The 26,444-nt window shown below is 37.5% G+C and overlaps 1 protein-coding gene across 7 annotated transcripts in view; it reads left to right on the top strand.

Moving 5' to 3' along the window:
* The window catches only part of LOC127861939 (uncharacterized), an 80,926-nt gene that overhangs the window by 45,798 nt on the left and 8,684 nt on the right, over positions 1 to 26,444 (top strand). For 6 of the 7 annotated variants that reach the window (XM_052400688.1, XM_052400692.1, XM_052400691.1 and 3 more), the window contains 3 exons: positions 13,289 to 13,321; positions 17,004 to 17,067; positions 20,016 to 20,089. In XM_052400688.1, coding sequence (XP_052256648.1) covers positions 13,289 to 13,321; positions 17,004 to 17,067; positions 20,016 to 20,089 — 171 coding nt within the window. Of the gene's footprint in view, positions 1 to 13,288; positions 13,322 to 17,003; positions 17,068 to 18,497; positions 18,533 to 20,015; positions 20,090 to 26,444 lie in introns of all 7 variants that reach the window. The other variant, XM_052400695.1, reaches the window with a different exon arrangement.

Genomic DNA, 26,444 nt, shown 5'->3' with positions numbered 1-26,444 from the left:
CCGTCCATGCGTGTGTGCATGCGTGCGTGCGTTAGACTTTTTCTTGTTTACACGATAAAGTCCACAGTTTTCCTCCGATTCTTTTCAAACTTGTTCAGTGTCTTTGTATTAATGAGGACTCGAACCCTATTGAAAATGGGTTACATCAGAGTAAAAGTCCAGAATTATCTCCCCTTGAATTTGAGAAAATTGTGAAATAAGACTTGTTTACGCAATAAACTCCACAGTTTTCATCCAATCATTTCCCAACTTGCACAGTGTCTTTATCTGAATGATGAGTCAAACCCTATTGAAAATGAGCAATATTGGAGTTATAAGTCCAGAATGATTTCCACTTGAATTTGAGAAAAAAATGAAAATCTTTAACATTTTGCCATAACTTTTGCAATATTGAAGATAGCAACTTCATATTTAGCATGCATGTGTATCTCATGGAGCTGCACATTTTGAGTGGTGAAAGGTCAAGGTCATCCTTCAAGGTCAAAGGTCAACAAAAAAATCAAAGCGGCGCAGAAGGGGACATAGTGTTTCCGACAAACACATTTCTTGTTTGTTTACATATAAAGTTCTATCCTTTTGAAACCTCAACGGATGTTTTATGTCACCAAGGGCCAGAACCCCATTGAGAGTGAAGAAAATGTGTCCAACTTATTGTTGAACTTCATATTTGGCATGCATGTGTATCTCATGGAGCTGCACATTTTGAGTGGTGAAAGGTCAAGGTCATCCTTCAAGGTCAAAGGTCAACAAAAAAATCAAAGCTGCGCAGAAGGGGACATAGTGTTTCCGACAAACACATTTCTTGTTTGTTTACATATAAAGTTCTATCCTTTTGAAACCTCAATGGATGTTTTATATCACCAAGGGCCAGAACGCCATTGAGAGTGAAAAAAATGTGTCCAACTTATTGTTGAAAAGGAGCCATTTGAAGTTTAAATTTTACGTTTCTTCTTGTTTATGCGATCAATTTCCCATTTTGGGTCTGTTTATTTAAAACTTACTCATATTGTTCATACTATCAAGGGCTTGAGCCCTATTGGTTCCAGCCAGTAGAGCGATTCAGGCCCTCATGGGCCTCTTGTTTAGTTTTAGTGTGTTTTTTTTCACCCCAAGAATCTAGGTATTGAAACCGTGTTTCTACTTCCTACTTCTTTGCATCCATAACAACCTATGATACTAATATTACTTTATTTCAAAATAATTTCAAGTTCAAACATTTATTGTATTAATCATGTGTTTCATTTTCAAGTGTAAATTTTAATTATAAAATGACTTACGCTCCAGGAGTGAATTAATGTTATGCTCAATTTTGTTTATTACACCGTTGTTATTACACTAGTTATATAACTGTGAAATGACGTCATTTTTGTGACGAAATGACATCATTATTGCAGCGAATTCTTCAGTTAAACTCTTTTACAATGTGAATAAACGGTGAAAAGAGCATAAAATAACAAGAAAATTTGTTGGTCATGTTATATCTTTATTTAGATGACTTGTTTAATAAATTCAATACAAAACGACTACTCATGCAAGATCCTATATATAATTGTTGAAAATAAAAACATTTTGTCATTCATATTTTTTTCAATGTATTTTATACATTCAATGCCATTAAAAAAAACTACTGAAGTATTCACAAATATTAAAATGTTACATAAAAATATACATATAAATGGAAAGTCCTACATGTTATTTTATCTATTTATTATACATTAATATTTGATTAATTTAATTCTTATTATAGTTTACTGTAACTATTCCCCTTGGATGGTTTTAATAATATTTTGGACTGCCGAGGGAGATTGATTTAAAAAAAATTGTGTCAGATCAAAATATGCCAATGCTCAACTAAATAAAATGTGTAGATATCAAACATTGATATTTTTCAGAAAGTGAAGTTATTACATAGAAGTTAGGTCATCAAATTATTTATGATGCACATTAAACTGCAAATGCTACCTTTAATGTGGTTGCATTTTTTCTCTGTGGCATTTTCATGTGTCAGATTTAAAGAAAAACATTCCAAATTTCTTCAATGTTAATATTAAGAAGTTACTCATTCGTTTAAAAAATTAGTTAACAAATAACAAAACATTTGAATAACTTAATATTCAGATATTTTGAATAATTTGCAGAATTACCCGACCCATTAAAATTCATCATGTCCGTTTTACAAATCGTCATGTTTTGAAAGTGCTACTTCCATCATTCCATCCTCGTACAGACATCCCCAAAAGTATTTTTTAAAAACTTAAAACTTAAAAAACTTGCAGAACCAGACTGGAATTCATAAGACCAATACATCACATCACTGACTCAAATTTATTGACATACATGGATAATAAGCAACACAACACTGAACACTAGCAAATCACAACACACGGTATTTTATATAAAAATAAATTGTTAAAAACAAATCAATTTCTAAATTAAAAATTCGATTATTGTATACTGGTATGCAAATTGCTGTTTAAACAAAAGTTGTCCGATACTGATCAGGTGTTTTTCCTACTTTAGCAATGGCCTTATATGGGCCCCTTTCCCGAAGGGAAAGGCCTCTTCCCCCAATTTCTTTAAAATAGTGCAATTTTCCCAAAATGTTAAGTTAACCTTGGAAAAAATATCCGCTTTCTTCTTTTTGTGTATAAAACATACACAAATTGAAGGCCAGACGTTTTCACCACATTAAGAAAAAATGCATTGCTGATAGTTAATGTAAGTTATTTTTACAAAAAAACCAACACATTTATACTTGTAAGCAATCAATAAAGTACCTCAAACAACAAAACATATGCTGGATATCGATAACATAATGAAACAGACTAAGATTAAAAAGCGCAAAGCAATTCTCGGTATTACGAAAGTTTCATTGACAATTTCTCGGTCGCGAAATTATGTGACAACTCAGAATACAAAAGTCAATAAACTGGCCACAATGATATATAAATCAAAGAAAATGCATTATGCGTAAATTTTATAGGTTGACTAACTGTTTATGCCCCAATTACAACAATCTGAGTTGCAGAACGTGTATGCATTTGACTGTAAAAACTAACGACATGTTTACTCTGAAGTTTTAGTTGCGAATGCGCAAAACATTTTATGAATATTAACAAAAATACGACGTAATGTTTACTGCTCATATTTCTTTTCAGCTCTTTTTTATTTTCAGATTTGAAATAAATAAATTTTTGCTCTTTTATTATTTACCAGACATTCGGACCGTCAACATAGCATTTTCAATTGGACCTGTCTTAAAAACGTCGGTCAGGTCCGATGGTTCGATGCTTTTGCGAATGTCTGCTTGTGGCATAGGAGATGCCATTGTAACTTATTGAACATAGTCGTATCATCAAAAACACGAACCATTCGCATATCTCTTTGTTAAGGTAGTACAACTGTAATCATCTCCCGCGTTTTTTTTGTAAGATCGGTTGACGTCGGCTAATGTCTGTAAATATCGTAACTGAAGTCGTGAGATGTCCGTGTTGTTCGGTTTATTATTAACAAAGTATAAATCTTAAAGAAAAACATGTTTTATATATTCAATAATAGATTGTATTAATGATATGCACAGTACAATATATTACGACGTTAAAATATATTTTTAACCAGGTTTTCCGAAGGAAAAAACTGGTTATTAGATTGGCGAATGCTGGCGGGCTGGCTGGCGGGCGGGCGGAACAAGCTTGTCCGGGCCATAACTATGTCGTTCATTGTCAGATTTTAAAATCATTTGGCACATTTGTTCACCATCATTGGATGGTGTGTCGCGCGAAATAATTACGTCGATATCTCCAAGGTCAAGGTCACACTTTGAGTTCAAAGGTCAAAAATGGCCATAAATGAGCTTGTCCTGGCCATGACTATGTCATTCATTGTGAGATTTTAAAATCATTTGGCACATTTGTTTACCATCATGGGACGGTGTGTCGCACGAAAGAATCACGTTAATATCTCCAATGTCAAGGTCGCCACGACTAAAAATAGATTTTTTTAAAAAACAAACTTACAAAGGGGGTTAATTTTGTTTGTTCATTTCAAAAGTTCAGTTTGAGTTTTCTCCCTTTATCAGATTTTTTTTTTCACAATGAAAACCTGGTTTTGTGACAATTTTGTCCCTTGTTTTTTTAAAATTGTGTAATAAATGAACCTGAAGTAATATATTTTCGCAACAAAATAAAAAACAACAAACGTGAATTGTAACCAAAAAGACGGTTAATGAGTAAAAAAGAAGTAGCAAAAAAGGAAAAAAATCTGTACGTAGAGTGCAGTAACATTGACTGCCAGTTGGTAAACACTGCAGCGTATGGTAAAACCCGCACAGTCAAAGACAATGGGAAAAATGGACCTGGAAAAGTGGAATACCTGTTTTGTTGTCAACACAAAACTTGAAACAGGTAAGGTCACAGATGTATGATCAGAGCGTTTGTATAAAATACACATACGGTAATCATTTATATAGACATTTAGTTCAAAGATGTAAATTATGGGCATTATTATCATTACATTATGGTCTTTGTCTATGCTCTATTTACTGTAAACATCGAGATACAGTAACCAGAACGGCAGAAGTAAATGTGTAGTTTTAGCTCATGGTGAGCTTTTGTGATCGCCTTTTGTCCGTTGTCCATCGTCCGTTGTGCGACATCAACATTTGCCTTGTTCACTCTCTAGAGGCCACATTTATTGTCCAATCTTCATGAAATTTGGTCAGAAGATTGGTTTCAATGATATCTTGGATGAGTTCGAAAAATGGTTACGTTTGCTTGAAAAACATGGCTGCTAAGGGGCGGGGCATTTTTCATTATATGGCTATAGCAAAATCTTGTTAACACTCTAGAGGCCACATTTATTGTCCGATCCTCATGAAACTTGGTCAGAAGATTTATCCCAATTATATCTTGGACTAGTTCGAAAATGATGTTGGTTGGTTGAAATACATGGCTAAAGTAAAACCTTGTTAACACTCTAGAGGCCACATTTATTTTCCGATCTTCATGAAACTTGCTCAGATGATTTGTCCCAATGACATCTTGGATGAGTTCAAAAATGGTAACCTTGGCTTGAAAAACATGGCTGCCAAGGGGCGGGGCATTTTTCCTTATATGGCTATATATGGCTATGGTAAAATCTTGTTAACTTTCAAGTTTGCTCAATCTTCATGAAATTTGGTCAGAACATTTGTTTCCTGTGTTGCAAAGTTTGGTTTTATTATGTCAATATTATGTGACATTAACTGTATAATGTAATTTTTCATAACACAGAATTTTCGTAGTCAACATAACTGTTTTAGTCATTTACACTTATGATAAGCCTTTCAACTAAGAGATAACTGAAAGAAAGACAACATGTACATGATTTTGCAGTATTTACGCAGTATTTATCTCCCTTGTTTAACCTGGTTCAGTAATCTATTTTTAGTTCCGCTCTGGAATTTGGGAAGATATTGATCATTGATAAATGTATGAAATAAGCTGTTTTGGCTGATTTAAACACCTCTTAATGCTTTCTTGAAAAGTTAACAGCTCTTGAAAAAGGTTTGAATTTTGAAATAATTAAACTCTAAATTATTTTTAACACCAGCATCAAGACATTTTGGCATTATTTTCTAAATTATTCTTATTATTTAGATTATTTTTATTTGGCATTTTCTAAATTAGAAAGACTATTCTATTTTAATAACTTTAGTAAATTTTTCTTATTTTTACATTTGATTCACTGAAGTTTCCTAATCTCCATAAATATTGTTCTTTAGTTAAAATTAGACCTATTTTGTAAACTAGATTTTTGAAGCACTTTCTGGACCAACAGTAACTTATATTTATATCAGTTTTTTTGACAGTTTTTTAACTTCTTTTTACATTCATTAAGGTATTTGCTGTATTTTGTTCATTTTTGTAACGATACTTAGATTCTTTAGACTTGGCTTGTACCTGTTCTTAATTTTCTGTCATTGTTCTTCATTTTCCGAGTTCTTGGAATAAAAATTAGTCATTTTTGTTAAAGCTGCCTTGGTTTTCCTTTATAAAAAAATTCTTTGAGTGTATTTAGGCGTCCCTGACTGAACGCCTTTAGTTAATTGAATTACAACCAGTCAGTACAGTCATCCTGACCGGAAATAAGAGTTCGTCAAATAAATATTTCCGCATTACATAAGTGCGTACAAAGTTACATAACTTGTAACCGTCCTGTGACCGGTTTATTTGCGTAAGCGAAGGAGACCGCACTACCACACCTGGATAGGACAGTTGAGTTCGATAATGGTTTGGATCGGTAAAAAAACATGGCCGCCAGGGGGGGGGGGTCTTTTTCCTTATATTTATATAGTAAAAAAGCTTGTGAACACTCTAGAAGTCACATGTTTTTCCTAATCATCATGCAATTTTGTCAAAACATTAGTTATGTGGATGTCTCGGACGAGTTTGAAAATGGTCATGATCAGTGAAAAAACATGGCCGCCAGGGAGTGGGGCAGTTTTCTTTTTATGTATATAGTGACAACATGTGAACAGTCAAGAAAACACATTTTTTTCCCAAACTTCATGAAATTTGACATATCTTGAAAGAGTTAAAAAATGGTTCAGGTCTGTTTAAAAAACATGGCCGCCAAGGGGCCATTTGTTGTTCATTCTTCATGATACTTGGTTAGAACATTTGTTCCATTGATATCTTGGGCTGCAAAGAACTGGTCATTTCTTTTTATCTCAGGTGAGCGACTTAAGGCCTTTAAGGCCCTCTTGTTTTTAGCTCATCTATTTTTGTAAAAAAAATTATGAGCTATTGTCATCACCTCGGCGTCTGCGTCGGTGTCGGTGTCCGGTTAAGTTTTGCGTTTAGGTACACTTTTCTCATAATGTATCAATGCTATTGCATTCAAACTTGGTACACTTACTTACTTTCATGAGGGGACTGGGCAGGCAAAGTTAGATAATTCTGGCTTGCATTTTAATAGAATTATGTGCCCTTTTTATAATTAGAAAATTGAAAAGTTTGGTTAAGTTTTGTGTTTAGGTCCATTTTATTCCTTAAGTATCAAAGCTATTGCTTTCATACTTGCAACACTTACTAACTATCATAAGGGGACTGTGCAGGCAAAGTTATGTAACTCTGACTGGCATTTTGACAGAATTATGTGCCCTTTTTATACGCCCGTATAAAATACGGGACGTATTATGTGAAACCCCTTGGCGGCGGGCGGCGGGCGGCGGGCGGAAGGCATCACTTTGTCCGGACTCTAATTCAAATTGTATTCATCCGATCTTCACCAAACTTGGTCAGCAGTTGCATCTAGTTGATATCTAGGCCAAGTTCGAATATGGGTCATGCCGGGTCAAAAACTAGGTCATAGGGTCAATAAGTGCATTTTCAAAGGGGCCACTTTGTCCGGACTCTATTTCAAATTGTATTCATCCGATCTTCACCAAACTTGGTCAGCAGTTGCATCTAGTTGATATATAGGCCAAGTTCGAATATGGGTCATGCCGGGTCAAAAACTAGGTCATAGGGTCAATTAGTGCATTTTCAACGGCGCCACTTTGTCCGGACTCTAATTCAAATTGTATTCATCCGATCTTCACCAAACTTGGTCAGTAGTTGCATCTAGTTGATATCTAGGTCAAGTTCGAATATGGGTCATGCCGGGTCAAAAACTAGGTCACAAGGTTACTTAGTGCATTTCAAGCATTTAGCATGGTGTCCGCTCTCTAATTGAAGTAGTTTGCATCTGATCATCACCTAATTTGGTCAGAAGTTGAGTCTAGATGATATGTAGATCAAATTCGAATATGGGTCATGCCGGGTCAAAAACGAGGTCACGATCGGACACATAATGAATTTCAAGCATTTAGCATGGTGCCCGCTCTCTAATTGAAGTAGTTTTCATTTGATCTTCACCAAATTTAGTCAGATGTTACATCTAAATGATATCTAGGTCAAGTTCAAATATGGGTCATGCCGGGTCAATAACTAGGTCTCGAGGTCACTTAGTGCATTTCAAGCATTAAGCATGGTGTCCAAAACCTCCGAACGGGCGTATCTTGTGACTTGTGGCACTCTTGTTATACTTTGAAAAATGAAAATTTGGTTAAGTTTTGTGTTTAGGTCCACTTTTTTCCTAAAGTATCAAAGCCATTACTTTCATACTTGCAACACTTACTTACTATTGTAAAAGGGACTGTGCAGGCAAAGTATTGTAACTCTGACTGGCATTTTGACGGAATTATGTGCCCTTTTTATACTTAGAAAATTGAAAATTTGGTTAAGTTTTGTGTTTAGGTCCACTTTTTTCTAAAGTATCAAGGCCATTGCTTTCATACTTGCAACACTTACTAACTATTGTAAGGGGACTGTGCAGGCAAAGTTATGTAACTCTGACTGGCATTTTGACAGAATTATGTGCCCTTTTTATACTTAGAAAATTGAAAATTTGGTTAAGTTTTGTGTTTAGGTCCACTTTTTTCCTAAAGTAACAAAGCCATTGCTTTCATACTTGCAACACTTACTAACTACAGTAAGGGGACTGTGCAGGCAAAGTAATGTAACTCTGATTGGCATTTTGACGGAATTATGGGCCCTTTATACTTGTAAATTTGGTTAAGTTTTGTGTTTTGGTCCACTTTATCCCTTAAGTATCATAGATATTGCTTTCACACTTGGAACACTCGCAAACTATCATAAGGGAACAGTAAAGGACAAGTTGCATAACTCTGGTTGTCATTTTTACCGAATTATGGCCCTTTTTTGACTTAGTAACTTTGAATATATGGTTACATTTTGTGTTTAGATTCACTTTACTTCTAAAGTATCAAGGCTATTGCTTTTAAACTTTAAATACTTTCATGCTATCATGAGGGTACTGTACCTGGCAAGTTGAATTTTACCTTGACCTTTGAATGACCTTGACTCTCAAGGTCAAATTATTAAATTTGCTAAAATTGCCATAACTTCGTTATTTATGATTAGATTCGATTGATACTTTGACAAAACAACTCTTACCTGACATACCACAATTGACTCCAAACCATTCCCCCCCCCCCTCCGAATACCCCCCCCCCCCCTCAATCCCCCCCCATTATTATTTTTTTAAATTAAAGATCATCTAATAAATGACCACCACACCTTCACACTATACCCCCCCACCCCCAAAAAATAAAAAATAATTTGTATGCCCCCTGTAGGGTGGCATATGGCAGTTGAACTGTCTGTCAGTATGTCAGTCTGTCAGTCCGAAAAAAACTTTAACATTGGCCATAACTTTTTGACTTTTTAAGATAGCAACTTGATATTTGGCATGCATGTGTATCTCATGGAGCTGCACATTTTGAGTGGTGAAAGGTCAAGGTCATCCTTCAAGGTCAAATGTCAAATTTATGGTGTCTGTCCGTCCGAAAACTTTAACATTGGCCATAATTTTTTCAATATTAAAGATAGCAACTTGATATTTGGCATGCATGTGTATCTCATGGAGCTAAACATTTTGAGTGGTGAAAGGTGAAGGTGAAGGTCATCCTTCAAGGTCAAATGTCAAATATATGGCGTCTGTCCTTCGGAAAACTTTAACATTGGCCATAACTTTTTTAATATTGAAGATAGCATCTAGCATGCATGTGTATCTCATGAAGCTGCACATTTTGAGTGGTGGAAGTTCAAGGTCAAGGTCATCCTTCAAGGTCAAAAAGAAATAAATTCAAAGTGGCGTTCTCATGAAGCTGCACATTTTGAGTGGTGGAAGTTCAAGGTCAACCTTCAAGGTCAAGGTCATCCTTCAAGGTAAAAAAACAAATAAAAATTTCAAATCGGCATTATCATGAAGCTGCACATTTTGAGTAGTTGAAGTTCAAGGTCAAGGTTATTCTTCAAGGTCAAGGCCATCCTTCAAGGTCAACAGTCAAAAAAATTATTCAAAGCAGCTTTATCATGAAGCTGCACATTTTTAGAGGTGTAGGTTCAAGTTCAAGGTCATCCTTTAAGGTCAAGGTTATCCTTCAAGATCAAAGGTCAAACAAATATTTTTAAAAATCAAAGCGGCGTTATCATGAAGCTGCACATTTTGAGTGGTGGTTGTTCAAGGTCAAGGTCATCCTTCAAGGGAAAAAAAAAAAAAAACAATTTCAAAGCGGCGTTCTCATGAAGCTGCACATTTTGATTGGTGGAAGTTCAAGGTCAAGGTCATCCTTCAAGGTCAAGGTCACCCTTCAAGGTCAAAGGTCAAAAAAATTAATTCAAAGCGGCATTCTCATGAAGCTGCACATTTTGAGTGGTGGAAGTTCAAGGTCAAGGTAAAAAAATCATATTTCAAAGCGGCCTTCTCATAAATCTGCACATTTTGAGTGGTGGAAGCTAAAGGTAAACAAATAAAATTGAAGATAATTTCAAAGCGGCGCAATAGGGGTCATTGTGTTTCTGACAAACACATCTCTTGGTTTTTTCGAACATGGTTTAAAAACACAAATATTTATTTTTATTATTTTATTTTTGAAATACCGCCGTCCAACCATCCCAACCAAGAATCCAGCCCCCCCCCACCCCCCCGCCCCCAAATTTTTTTTTTTTTTTTGCATTTTTGGAAGAAAATGTTATTAATGACCACACCCCACACTATTCACCCCTCTCCACTCAACCCCTCCATCCTTTGTGATTGAAATTGAGATAGGTCCCTACACCTTTAAAAAGAAAAATAGATGAGCGGTCTGCACCCTCAAGACAGTGCTCTTGTTTAGATCTTGTACTTACTTGTATCTTTGCTATAGTTATGTTTGCTTCTGCATTTAGCAATAGTGAACAGCGTGAGTGCACCATCCCGTGTAAACAATATGCTGTGAGCCTGTCCACATTAAACTTCAAAACAATATCGGACACCAACTTAAAAATAATGGAACAGCCAGCTGGTGAGGTGATAGAGCAAGTTGCGACTGAATCAGCTAGGATTGCAGCTAGCGATGCAATGTTAAATGAAATGACGTAAGAATCTATTATTTGGATTATCAGCGGTAACAATAAATTTTTGCATCATAACATGGAAAATTTCAAACTATATAACCAATTATCTTTGTTGACTGCCAATCTCACAAGTGTAAGTTAAGCAACGTTTGGCAGGCCTTTTTATACAAATCCTGCGGGTCAGAATGTCTGACCCATTCCCAATTCAAAATACAAGTATTTTGGCCCAATTAGCTGAAAATTTTCCCAATCCTAGAATAATAGCCAAAATAATATGTCAAAAATAACAATAATCTTCTGAAAACATCATGGTTTTTTTCTTCTATATTAAAACAAATTTCATGGCAGGTAGATCAGCAGTTCACACATTTTATGGCTGGTAGATCAGCAGTATGATTATTAACCTAATATAATGCCAATATATTATGTTAAGTTGCATTCTAAATGTGATATTGCATGTCAATATTTTACTAGATTGCAATGTCAACTATGTTTCCAGTTGAAGGAAGGGAACTCCCGCAGGTTACTCATATGCATCGGTGGAAGTCCAGTCTGGTAGTCAGTTCACAACATACGTCACATCAACTGTTCCAATAAGTCAAGAGGATTTACAAGTTACAGGCATTTCAATGACTGATGGGACAATGACATTCATTGGATAAGTTGTGCTGCCATGAAGTGTCGGGACAATGACATTCATTGGATAAGTTGTGCAGCCAGTGTCAATATGAGTGGCTGTCAAAAGAATTATACATTGGCTTGAAAAGTTTCGAAATGTGTGCTAAGTTGTTCATAATGGTCGTCGTTTTGATTTAACAATTTTTGTTTCAATCTTGGTAAATGTAAGTGCAATTGATATTTTGTAAAACTGCGCTTTTATCAATTCTCTATCAATATTCAGAAAATTATATCCAAAGCAGTCCTTGAAACAAGCTGATTTAGTTTTACAATTGCTTGATATTTTTGTTTGTACATTGTTATTAAATGAATACAAGCTATTTGGTAGGTGGTCATTTGAATTTAAATCCAATAATGTTATAGATCTTCTTAACAGAGAAAAATACTTAGTATACAACTTTGTATTTTTTTTTCACTTTTCAGACCTACTTATGCCTCCACCCCCACCCCCACCTCACCAACGCCATCCCTACATTGGCAGATTTAGCATAACTGCATAATGTATTAAATATATGTATAAAAAGAGTAAGAACATTGAAGGTGTTAACTGAATTGGTAAATGACTCTGTTTATTTTGCATATTTTGACAATTTGCCATTATGTGGTTTTGAATTTCTTGAAAAATATTTAGTATAGTCCTATTCGATTTTAGTGAATTGATCAAAATATACACGGGAAAATTGCTTTTTTACTTTGATTTAAGCTGATCACATGTCTCTGCTAAAATATAAATTCTCAAAGTCCAAAGAAATAACATACAACTTATAAAAAAAGAATAAAATTGTGTCTGGGTGATTTTTGCATACACAGGTTGAGCTTGTAGTTTTGAAGGACCTTACATAATAAATAAAATTTATTTCATTATTTTTATCACTCAATTGTCTTGTATTATATTATTTTATCATCTGTAATCATATCCTGTACTAAATATACAAACATTGTTAACAAAAAATGCTAAAAAATATGAGTTTATTAAATTTATTTATCCCAAGGGGTAATTTAATTTAGAAGAAAATTCAAATTATGGGTCATCATACAGAAAAAATCATGAAAAAACAATGTGCATGGAAAGCCACCCTAAAAATTTGTAATAAGACGACATATGGTATGAAGTTTATGAAAATAATACTTTTAATGGGTTTTGGAATATTACCCATTACAGTTGTACTACCTTAATGTTCGCATTTTTTGTCGAAAAACCCTTAAAATTGCCGATATTTTTGACAATGTTACCGCACGCAATATGTGTTTATACGTGATTACCTCCCCTGAAAATAAAGCGCCAAAGACTTAGAATTTCACGGAAAATGTTCGGCTTTAAAAACTTTAGGGTTATGCTAGGTAGGGTCGGGTTGCCCGAAACACAGAGTTTAATTTGTTTGGCCCAAGCTGCAGTCAATTTGTAATGTTTCACGGAACACTAAGAACTAACGCCCCTGAAGCCTCATTAAACCTTGATGTTTATAATTGAAGATATGATATTTTCCAGATTGTTTATTAATTGTATGTGTCTAAAGGAAGGAATAGTTTTGCAATGTTTTTCTATAGTTTCACTATAGCACTGTCAGGTTAATTGCTTCTAAGTTATCAGTTCCATGTTTGTTTCTCTGTTTTCTCAATGTATTATTTATTGTGTGTTCTGAGGAATGTGTCTTCTGTTTTTACAGTTCCTTCACACTAAAGGAAATGATGGAAACACGGTAAACTTTTAACTTTAAATCTCAATTATCTAAAAACATGTTTATTGCACAAGTTGTTTTGTATAATTATCTATAAAATCTTGGTCGCATGCTTTGTCATTGAAATTGTTTTTCTAAAAAGGATTAGTATTTGATTAAGGTGTTCCAGTTAATTAATATAAATTTTTTATTTCCTTCTGCATCTTTTCAATGTTACAAATACATTGTCATATCTTATTAAACTATCCAAGCATTAGTGTCGATATCAAAGCTTTCACCAATACATAGCAGGTATCCTTTTCCATGTTTGTCTCAGTAATTGCCCAGTTGTCTGTCCCTAATTGTCTGTCAAAGTCATTGCCTATTTGTCTGCCCCCAGTCATTGCCCAGTTGACTGCCCCCAGTCATTCCTCAGTTGTCTACCCCCAGTTATTGCCTAGTTGTCTTCACCCCCAGTCATTGCCCAGTTGTCTGCCCCCAGTTGTCTGCCCCAGTCATTGCCCAGTTGTCTGCCCCAGTCAATTCCCAGTTGTCTGACCCATCATTGCCCAGTTGTCTGCCCCAGTCATTGCCCAGTTGTCTGCCCCAGTCATTGCCATGTTATCTGCCCCCAGTCATTGCCCAGTTGTCTGCCCCACTCATTGCCCAGTTGTCTGCCCCAGTCATTGCCATGTTATCTGCTCCCAGTCATTGCCCAGTTGTCTGCCCCACTCATTGCCCAGTTGTCTGCCCCACTCATTGCCCAGTTGTCTGCCCCACTCATTGCCCAGTTGTCTGCCCCAGTCATTGCCATGTTATCTGCCCCCACTCATTGCCCAGTTGTCTGCCCCAGTCATTGCCCAGTTGTCTGCACCCAGTCATTGCCCAGTTGACTCCCCCATTCATTGCCCAGTTGTCTGCACCCAGTTATTGTCCAGTTGTCTGCCCCCAGTTGTCTGCCCCGTCATTGCCCAGTTGTCTGCCCCAGTCATTGCCCAGTTGTCTGCACCCAGTCATTGCCCAGTTGACTCCCCCATTCATTGCCCAGTTGTCTGCACCCAGTTATTCTCCAGTTGTCTGCCCCCAGTTGTCTGCCCCGTCATTGCCCAGTTGTCTGCCCCAGTCATTGCCCAGTTGTCTGCCCCAGTCATTGCCATGTTATCTGCCCCCAGTCATTGCCCAGTTGTCTGCCCCAGTCATTGCCCAGTTGTCTGCCCCAGTCATTGCCATGTTATCTGCCCCCAGTCATTGCCCAGTTGTCTGCCCCAGTCATTGCCCATTTGTCTGCCCCCAGTCATTGCCCAGTTGTTTGCCCCAGTCATTGCCCAGTGTTCTTCCCCCAGTCATTGCCCAGTTGACTTCCCCCATTCATTGCCCAGTTGTCTGCAACCAGTAATTGTCCAGTTTTCTGCCCCAAGTCATTGTGCAGTTTTCTGCCCCCAGTCATTGCCTAGTTGTCTGCCCCGAGTGATTGCCCAGTTGTCTGCCCCCAGTCATGCATAGTTTTCTACCCCAAGTCATTGCCTAGTTGTCTGCCGCCTGTCAATGTCCAGTTTTTTGCCCCAGTCATTGGCCAATTAAATGCCCCCGGTCATTGCCCAGTTTTCTGCACCCAGTCATTGGCCAGTTGTCTGCCCTGAGTCATGGCCCAGTTGTCTGCCCCCAGTCATAGCCCAATTATCTGCCCACAGCCATTGCCCAGTTTAGGTTTCTGCCCCAACCATTGCCCAGTTTGCTGCCCCAGTCATTGCCTAGTTGTCTGCCCCCAGTCATTGCCCAGTTGTCTGCCCCGAATCATTGTCCAGTTGTCTGCCCTCAGTCATTGCCCAGTTGTCTGCCCCCATTCATTGACCAGCTGTCTGCCCCCAGTCATTGCCCAGTTGTCTGCTCCCCAGCCATTTCCCAGTTTGCTGCCCCAGTCATTGCCTAGTGGTCTACCCCCAGTCATTGGCCAGTTGTCGGCCCCCAGTCATTGTCCAGTTGTCTGCTCCCAGTCATTGCCCAGTTGTCTGCCCCCCCCCCAGTCATTGCCAAGTCGTCGGTCCCCCCAACCATTGCCCAGTTGTCTGCCCCCAGTCATTATACAGTGTTCTGCCCCAAGTCATTGCCCAGTTGTCTGCCCAAAGTCATTGCCCAGTTGTCTGCCTCAAGCCATTGCCCAGTTGTCTGCCCCAAGTCATTTCCCAGTTGTCTGCCCCCAGTCATTGCCCAGTTGTCTGCCCCCAGTCATTGTCCAGTTGTCTGCCCAAGTCATTGCCATGTTAACGCCCCCACTCATTGCCCAGTTGTCTGCCCCAGTCATTGCCCAGTGTTCTGCCCCCAGTCATTGCCCAGTTGACAGCCCCTTTTCATTGCCCAGTTGTCTGCACCCAGTCATTGCCCAGTGTTCTTCTTCAGTCATTGCCCAGTTGACTGCCCCCATTCATTGCCCAGTTGTCTGCACCCAGTTATTGTCCAGTTTTCTGCCCCAAGTCATTGCCTAGTTGTCTGTCCCCAGTCATTGCCCATTGTCTGCCCCCAGTCATGCATAGTTGTCTACCCCACGTCATTGCCTAGTTGTTTGCCGCCAGTCATTGTCCAGTTTATTGCCCCAGTCATTGGCCAATTAAATGCCCCCAGTCATTGCCCAGTTTTCTGCACCCAGTCATTTCTCAGTTGTCTGCCCCAGTCATTGCCCAAGTTGTCTGCCCCAGTCATTTCCCAGTTGTCTGCCCCCAGTCATTGCCCAGTTGTCTGCCCCAGTCATTGCCCAGTTGTCTGCCCCAGTCATTGCCCAGTTGTCTGCTCCAGTCATTGCCCAGTTGTCTGCCCCAAATCATTGCCCAGTTGTCTGCCCCAGTCATTTCCCAGTTGTCTGCCCCAAGTCATTGCCCAGTTGTCTCCCCCAGTAATTGCCCAGTTGTCTGCCCCCCCCCCCCAGTAATTGCCCAGTTGTCTCCTCCCCAGTCATTGCTCAATTGTCTGCCCCAAGTCATTGCCCAGTTGTCTCCTCCCCAGTCATTGCCCAGTTGTCTCCCCTCCCCCGTCATTGCCCAATTGTCCCCCCCCCCCAGTCATTGCCCAGTCTACCCCAAGTCATTGCCCAGTTGTCTGCCCCCATTCATTGACCAGTTGTCTGCCCCCACTCATTGCCCAGTTGTCTGCCCCCCCAGTCATTGCCCAGTTGTCTGCCCCCACTCATTGCCCAGTTGTCTGCCCCCACTCATTGCCCAGTTGTCTGCCCCCACTCATTGCCCAGTTGTCTGCCTCCATTCATTGCCCAGTTGTCGACCCCAAGTCATTGCCCAGTTGTCTGCCCCAGTCATTGCCTAGTTGTCTGCCCCACTCATTGCCCAGTTGTTTTCCCCAAGTCATTGCCCAGTTGTGTGCCCCAGTTATTGCCTAGTTGTCTGCCCCACTCATTGCCCAGTTTTCTGCCCTAAGTCATTGCCCAGTTGTCTGCCCCAGTTATTGCCTAATTGTCTGCTCCCAGTCATTGCCCAGTTGTCTGCCCCCAGTCATTGCCCAGTTGTCTGCCCCCAGCCATTGCCCAGTTGTCTGCCCCCAGTCATTGCCCAGTTGTCTGCCCCCAGTCATTGCCCAGTTGTCTGCTCCAAGTCATTACCCAGTTTTCTGCCCCCAGTTATTGCCTAGTTGTCTGCCCCCAGTCATTGCCCATTTGTCTGCCCCCAGTCATTGCCCAGTTGTCTGCCCCCAGTCTTTGTCCAGTTGTCTATCTTTTCAGAATGAGGACACAGACAGTGGTCACTGCACTCAGACAGGGACACCCATGCTGCATGTCACCTTGGGTAAGTGCCTCACATGGATTCCACATTGTAGTGGGTTGAACCTCCCTTTGTACTTGCACACATGTACATTTGCACAAAGGTTGCAAACACTTACCTGATTCTTTTGACCACTGTTTGCATAAATTTTGCTCTTCAATGTTGTTTTTATTTTTATTTTATCAAATCCTTGCTAATTTTTCACTTGTTTGTTGTACATAACAATGCTTCTTGTGTCAGGTTATATGTTTGGGACCTTACCTGTGTAATCTGTCTTGCTCATACCTGCTTCAGATTGTGTCTTGTCTTTTTTCATGCACGTAGAATATATATATATGATAGAAATTAAGCCACCACTCAACTATTATGTTTTTATTTTCATGTATTATCGTTACGTAAAAGTCTCACATAAACTAACTCCAGATTGCTCAAAGTTGCTGAAAAGAGTATGGAAGCTTCAATTTTTAAGATTTTAAGCGAACGTTAGTTACAATATGTGTGCTTTTCATGATTTACGTGCAGTCTGTGGTTCATGAGCAAATTACTAGCAATTAGAACGTATATGAATACAAAGTATTATATACTTGTCCATTAAAACTTTCATAATTATCAGAAATTAAAGTGAAGCTAGAAAAAGTCATTTTGAGCCATCTGTGATGTTTGTTTATGTTATCTTTGATATACCATAGACATACAATATATTGTTTGGATTCAGCTCTAAAGTATTGATTGATTAACCAGGGATAACAGTGACTGATTAATCAGGACAAAATATCTATATTTATGTGTTCACTATGTGCTGATTTCTAAATTATGTCTCTAAACATTTGTTCCTACTTACAATGGTTCCTACGCTGATTTTGACACAGGCTGACATTGGTTACTACGTTGTTTGGACACAGGCTGACATTGGTTGCTACGTTGTTTGGACACAGCTGACATTGGTCTCTACGTTGTTTTGACACAGGCTGACATTGGTTGCTATGTTGTTTTGACACAGGCTGACAATGGTTGCCACATTATTTTGACACAGGCTGACATTGGTTGCTACGTAGTTTTGACACAGGCCGACATTGGTTGCTACGTTGTTTTGACACAGGCTGACATTGGTTGCTATGTTGTTTTGACGAACTGGACAATGGTTCCTTCTCAATTTTGAAAAACCCAGACAATAGTTCACATGTTATATTGATTGCAATGATTATATATACACCTTTTGGTTCATATAATTTAATCCCAAACCTAACCACAAAGTGTATGTCAAATAAGGTTATCACCTGGTGTTTTGCAAACAATTCAATTTACCAAACTTGTTTACAATAAGCCAATAGGTTAAGAGTCAACCAATACCATTCGCCAAATGCAAGCTCATTCCCTAACATAGTTTAAGCATATATAGTTAGTGTATGATATGTATTGATAGATTATGGACGAGTAGGTTTGGCTTTGTTTAGGTCACCAGGTTGATGTAAACAGCCAGGATGAACAGGTGAACAAAGATGACCATTGTCCACATTGTTCTCAGTTGTGTTCTGGTGAATGTCTGTGGATGCTTATATTTGCTGCCTGCATGTTTACAGATGCTTACATCACCTATTAGATTGTACACCCACGCCACCATAGCCTGTATGTCTCAAACAATCAGATCACTTATTACAATCTATTGATACGTTCAATGTCTCGGACCAGGTATGTATGTGGTATTTTGTCATACCCCCTGCCTCTGCACAATGGTGAGGTCCTAGTGTAGTCTGAGTGTGTCAGTAGTCTGTGTGATCTGTGGGATGACTTGCCGTGGAAGGTACATTGCCACTGACACAGCCTGTTTTTAGCAGGGTGTTAATCAAGTTTCTTTTAGTTTGGAACATTTTCAAATTTAATTTGTTGTTGACTAGTTATAATTGTTAAAAATCAACAACTTTTTGCAGATATATTATATGGCATTGTTATTGTTAATTAGATTGTGGCATTAAACTTTTGTGGCATTAATGATAAATTCAGTCATTAAGAAAGTAAAGGAAAAAAGCTGGTGTCACATTGTGGCTGTGTTCAATTAACTTTGCAGGTTGTTTGTCTAATGATAACTTCTGTGATGAAGTATATTGTAATCACCAGTAACGTCTTTCCTGTCTGTTATCTGTTCCTCCGCACATTTCAAACTGGCATGCATTGTTCCTTGGGATATGACGTGGTGCATGTATAATTTGTTTCATCAAAAATTTAAAATTACAAAAGTGATGCCCCTTAGAATTTTATTATATGATGATTTTCATATATAATTTTTTCATATTATTACTCAAAATTTACATCACTGAAATCACAAAATTGAGAAATGTTTTGTTATTATGTTTGATATGTTACATCATATAGCGATCCGGGTTTAAGTTTGTTGGAATCTTGTTCTCGAGGGAGCAGGAGATGTAACTTTTGGTATTTTACATTGTATGTTGGTTCTTTGCAAAGTTTTTTATATCATTGGTCTTAAATTGGTCATGCCCCAGAGGTCACATGGTAAAGACATATTTTATTTGCAAGATATTCTTCTCTTAAACTACATGGCCTTTAGATATAATATTTGGTGTGTTACATTGTATTGTGGTCCTCTATAAAATGTGTTCAAATCATGTCCCTGGAGTCAATTCTTGGAGGTGAAATGGTTTATTGAAAGATAAGAAGCTGCTAGTATTATTAAATTATTATGCCACTTATCAAAACCAGCCACATTCCAATGGTCATATTTGTTATTGTCACCACTAGCCAAATAATATGTTGTGTCAAGGTGTATTTGTCACTTTTACAACCAGCTCTGGTTTTAATGATCAGTTATAATAATTAACAGAAGTGATCACTTCAAAATGCAATACACATTTAACTGTTTAGGTATACATGTATTTTCTAAAATTGATAATGTAAAATGTATGACAAGCAGAAATGCAAACATATGTATTGAGCTGTTATTTATTTCTTTTTAGAGAAGCCTGAGCACTCCATTAATGCTGTACATGTGTCAACATCTAACGGCTCCTGTTTGTCAGGATACCTCAAAGTAAGAGGCCTCGCATTTCTTTCAACATTTAGTTTAGAAAGTACACCTGTTTGTGAAAAACTGACAGTCCACCTTCAACTCTTTCTGCAGGTGTCAGTGTCACATGTTCTGAGGACATTTTGATTTTAATGTGTATTAAATGTTCCAGTCTATTGTAAAGTTGCTCTTAAATCATGCTCTACCAACATACGTAGTCCTATGTTTAAAAAATATGTTTGTTATATTTTTAGCTCACCTGAGCACAATGTGCTCATGGTGAGTTTTGTGATCATCTTTTGTCCCTCATGTGGCGTGCGGCATCATCATTTACCTGGTCAATACTCTAGAGGCCACATTTATTTTCCAGTCATCATGAAACTTGGTCAGAAGATTTGTCCCAATATATCTTGGACGAGTTCGAAAATAGTTCCAGTTGCTTGAAAAACATGGCCACCAGAGGGTGGGGCATATTTCCTTATATGGCTATTTATGGCTATAGTTAAACCATGTTAACATTCTAGAGGCCACATTTATTGTCCAATCTTCCGATGAAACTTGGTCAGAATATTTGTCCCAAAAATATCTTTGACGAGTTTGAAAATGGCCGTTAGGGGGGGGGGGCATTTTGCCTTATTTGGCTTTAGTAAAACCTTTTTAACTCTCAAAAGGCCACATTTATTGTCAGATCATCATGAAGCCTGGTCAAAAGATTTATCCTTATGATATCTTGGACGAGTTCCAAAATGGTTCCGTTGCTTGAAAAACATGGCCACCAGGGGTGGGGCTTTTTTCCTGATATGGCTAAAGTAAAACCTTGCTAACACTCTAGAGGCCACATTTATTGTCTGTTCTTCATGAAACATGGTCAGAAGATTTATCCCAATGGTATCTTGGATGAGTTTGAAAATGGTTTGGGTTTGTTGAAAAACATGGCCGCTAAGGGACGGTGCGTTTTTCCTTACATGGCTTTAGTAAAAACATGTTAACACTTAAAAAGTCACATTTATTGTCAAATCTGCATGAAGCTTGGTCAGAACATTTGTTCTAATGAAATCTTGAAAGAGTTCAAAAATGGTTAAAGTCTTTTTTAAAATTTGGCTTCCAAGGGAGGGCCATTTTTCCTTATATGGCTATAGTAAAACCTTGTTAAAACTCTAGAGGCCACATTTATTGTCCGATCAACATGAAACTTGGTCTGAAGATTTGTCCCAATGATGTCCGGTACATTCGAAAAATGTGCCAGTTGGTTGAAAAACATGGCGGCCAAGGGGCAGGGCATTTTTCCTTACATGGATATATGGCTATACTAAAAACTTGTTAACACTCTAGAGGCCACATTTATTGTCTGATCTTCATGATTTGTCCCAATGAGGAGTTCAAAAATGGTTCCAGTTGCTTGAAAAGCATGGCCGACAGGGTCATTTTTCCTTATATGGCTTAACTAAATCTGTGTTAACTCTCTAAAAGTCACATTTATTGTCCAATCTTCATGAAACTTGGTCAGAACATTTCTGTTAATATATCTTGGATGAGTTCGAAAATGGTTTCGGTCTGGTGAAAACATGGCCACCATTGGGCAGAGATTTATACTTATATGGCTATAGTAAAACCCTGTTAGCACTCTAAAGGTCACATTTATAGGTCACTTTTTATGAAACTTGGCCAGAACATTTGTTCTAAAGGTATCTTGGGCTGCATAAAACAGGTATCCTTTGTATCTCAGGTGTGCAACTTTGGGCCTTTCAGGCCCTCTTGTTTTATGCAGTGGCAAAGTTTCCACAATGCTTAACTTTGTGTTTTTGTTGAATATTTGCTATTTGAATGACAATTAAATTTAATAATAGTTTTAAATTGAGGAATAACGTATATTGTTTTTATACGCCCGTATAAAATACGGGACGTATTATGTGAAACCCCTTGGCGGCGGGCGGCGGGCGGAAGGCATCACTTTGTCCGGACTCTAATTCAAATTGTATTCATCCGATCTTCACCAAACTTGGTCAGCAGTTGCATCTAGTTGATATCTAGGCCAAGTTCGAATATGGGTCATGCCGGGTCAAAAACTAGGTCATAGGGTCAATAAGTGCATTTTCAAAGGGGCCACTTTGTCCGGACTCTATTTCAAATTGTATTCATCCGATCTTCACCAAACTTGGTCAGCAGTTGCATCTAGTTGATATCTAGGCCAAGTTCGAATATGGGTCATGCCGGGTCAAAAACTAGGTCATAGGGTCAATAAGTGCATTTTCAAAGGGGCCACTTTGTCCGGACTCTATTTCAAATTGTATTCATCCGATCTTCACCAAACTTGGTCAGCAGTTGCATCTAGTTGATATATAGGCCAAGTTCGAATATGGGTCATGCCGGGTCAAAAACTAGGTCATAGGGTCAATTAGTGCATTTTCAACGGCGCCACTTTGTCCGGACTCTAATTCAAATTGTATTCATCCGATCTTCACCAAACTTGGTCAGTAGTTGCATCTAGTTGATATCTAGGTCAAGTTCGAATATGGGTCATGCCGGGTCAAAAACTAGGTCACAAGGTTACTTAGTGCATTTCAAGCATTTAGCATGGTGTCCGCTCTCTAATTGAAGTAGTTTGCATCTGATCATCACCTAATTTGGTCAGAAGTTGAGTCTAGATGATATGTAGATCAAATTCGAATATGGGTCATGCCGGGTCAAAAACGAGGTCACGATCGGACACATAATGAATTTCAAGCATTTAGCATGGTGCCCGCTCTCTAATTGAAGTAGTTTTCATTTGATCTTCACCAAATTTAGTCAGATGTTACATCTAAATGATATCTAGGTCAAGTTCAAATATGGGTCATGCCGGGTCAATAACTAGGTCTCGAGGTCACTTAGTGCATTTCAAGCATTAAGCATGGTGTCCAAAACCTCCGAACGGGCGTATCTTGTGACAGTTTGGCACTCTTGTTAAATTTAATAATATGAAGTTGTCAAATATTTATGTGACACTTTATTCCCAAGCTTTATACTAAATATATGTTACAAAGAATAGGAATGCTTTAGCAGTTCTATATAAAATGATGAACACTTATGTAGCCTTAAAACTATTGAAAAAAAAGTTTGCCTAAAGATTGCTAAAAAAGACAAAGTTATGATAGCTGGTGTTTATATGATCATATTGTATTGTCTGCTGCTGTTTATATGATCACAACGTATTGTCTGCTTGTGTTTATATGATCACATCGTATTGTCTGCTGGTGTTTTTATGATCACATTTTATTATCTGCTGGTGTTTATATGATCACATCATATTGTCTGCTTGTGTTTATATGATCACATCGTATTATCTGCTGGAGTTTATATGATCACATCGTATTATCTGCTGGTGTTTATATGATCCCATGGTATTGTCTGCTGGTGTTTATATGATCACATCCTATTGTCTGCTGGTGTTTATATGATCACATTGTATTGTCTGCTGGTGTTTATATGATCAAATCATATTGTCTGCTGGTGTTTATATGAGCACATCTTATTATCTGCTGGTGTTTATATGATCATATCATATTATCTGCTGATGCTTATATGATCACATAGTATTGTCTGCTGGTGTTTATATGATCAAATTGTATTGTCTGCTGGTGTTTACATTATCATATTGTATTGTCTGCTGATGTTTATATTATCATATTGTATTGTCTGCTGATGTTTATATGATCAAATCCTATTGTCTGCTTGTGTTTATATGATCATATTGTATTGTCTGCTGGTGTTTACATGATCACATCCTATTGTCTGCTGGTGTTTATATGATCACATCATATTGTCTGCTGGTGTTTATATGATCACATTGTATTGTCTGCCTGCTGGTGTTTATATGATTACATTGTATTGTCTGCTGGTGTTTATATGATCACATCGTATAGCCGGCTGGTGTTTATATGATCACATCATATTGTCTGCTGGTGTTTATAAGAGCACATCGTATTATCTGCTGGTGTTTATATGATCACATCATATTATCTGCTGGTGTTTATATGATCATATCCTATTGTCTGCTTGTGTTTATATGATCACATTTTATTGTCTGCTTGTGTTTATATGATCACAATGTATTATCTGCTAGAGTTTATATGATCACGTCGTATTATCTGCTGGTGTTTATATGATCACATCGTATTGTCTGCTGGTGTTTATATGATCACATCCTATTGTCTGCTGGTGTTTATATGATCACATTGTATTGTCTGCTGGTGTTTATATGATCAAATCATATTGTCTGCTGGTGTTTATATGAGCACATCTTATTATCTGCTGGTGTTTATATGATCATATCATTTTATCTGCTGATGTTTATATGATCACATAGTATTGTCTGCTGGTGTTTATATGATCAAATTGTATTGTCTGCTGGTGTTTATATTATCATATTGTATTGTCTGCTGGTGTTTATATGATCACATCATATTGTCTGCTGGTGTTTATATGATCAAATCCTATTGTCTACATGTGTTTATATGATCATATTGTATTGTCTGCTGGTGTTTACATAATCACATAATATTGTCTGCTGGTGTTTATATGATCACATCATATTGTCTGCTGGTGTTTATATGATCACATTGTATTGTCTGCCTGCTGGTGTTTATATGATTACATTGTATTGTCTGCTGGTGTTTATATGATCACATCGTATTGCCGGCTGGTGTTTATATGATCACATCATATTGTCTGCTGGTGTTTATAAGACTGAGCACATCGTATTATCTGCTGGTGTTTATATGATCGTATTATCTGCTGGTGTTTATATGATCACATCATATTATCTGCTGGTGTTTATATGATCATATCCTATTGTCTGCTTGTGTTTATATGATCACATTTTATTGTCTGCTGGTGTTTATATGATCACATCGTATTATTTGCTTGATTTTATATGATCACATAGTATTATCTGCTGGTGTTTATATGATTACATCGTATTGTCTGCTGGTGTTTATATGATCACATCCTATTGTCTGCTGGTGTTTATATGATCACATTTTATTGTCTGCTGGTGTTTATATGATCAAATCATATTGTCTGCTGGTGTTTATATGAGCACATCTTATTATCTGCTGGTGTTTATATGATCATATCATTTTATCTGCTGATGTTTATATGATCACATAGTATTGTCCGCTGGTGTTTATATGATCAAATTGTATTGTCTGCTGGTGTTTATATTATCATATTGTATTGTCTGCTGATGTTTATATTATCATATTGTATTGTCTGCTGATGTTTATATGATCAAATCCTATTGTCTGCTTGTGTTTATATGATCATATTGTATTGTCTGCTGGTGTTTACATGATCACATCCTATTGTCTGCTGGTGTTTATATGATCACATCATATTGTCTGCTGGTGTTTATATGATCACATCCTATTGTCTGCCTGCTGGTGTTTATATGATTACATTGTATTATCTGCTGGTGTTTATATGATCACATCGTATAGCCGGCTGGTGTTTATATGATCACATCATATTGTCTGCTGGTGTTTATAAGACTGAGCACATCGTATTATCTGCTGGTGTTTATATGATCACATCATATTATCTGCTGGTGTTTATATAATCATATCCTATTGTCTGCTTGTGTTTATATGATCACATTTTATTGTCTGCTGGTGTTTATATGATCACATCGTATTATCTGCTGGTGTTTATATGATCACATCGTATTGTCTGCTGGTGTTTATATGATCACATTGTATTGTCTGCTGGTGTTTATATGATCACATCATATTGTCTGCTGGTGTTTATAAGAGCACATCGTATTATCTGCTGGTGTTTATATGATCACATCGTATTATCTGCTGGTGTTTATATGATCATATCCTATTGTCTGCTTGTGTTTATATGATCACATTTTATTGTCTGCTGGTGTTTATATGATCACATCGTATTATCTGCTGCTGTTTATATGGTTAAATCGTATTATCTGCTGGTGTTTATATGATCACATCGTATTGTCTGCTGGTGTTTATATGATCACATCCTATTGTCTGCTGGTGTTTATATGATCACATTGCATTGTCTGCTAGTTTTTATATGATCAAATCATATTGTCTGCTGGTGTTTATATGATCACATTGTATTATCTGCTGGTGTTTATATGATCATATCATATTATCTGCTGATGTTTATATGATCACATAGTATTGTCTGCTGGTGTTTATATGAACTTATCGTATTGTCTGCTGGTGTTTATATGATCACATTATATTGTTTGATTGTGTTTATATGATCATATTTTAGTGTCTGCTGGTGTTAATATGATCACGTCATATTGTCTGCTGGTGTTCATATGATCATATTGTAGTGTCTGCTGGTGTTTATATGATCAGGTCATATTGTT

Source organism: Dreissena polymorpha, chromosome 16, assembly GCF_020536995.1.
Source record: "Dreissena polymorpha isolate Duluth1 chromosome 16, UMN_Dpol_1.0, whole genome shotgun sequence".
Classification (NCBI taxonomy): domain Eukaryota; kingdom Metazoa; phylum Mollusca; class Bivalvia; order Myida; family Dreissenidae; genus Dreissena; species Dreissena polymorpha.
The sequence above is the reverse complement of the archived record's forward strand: the minus strand, read 5'-3'. Positions and strand labels throughout refer to the sequence as shown.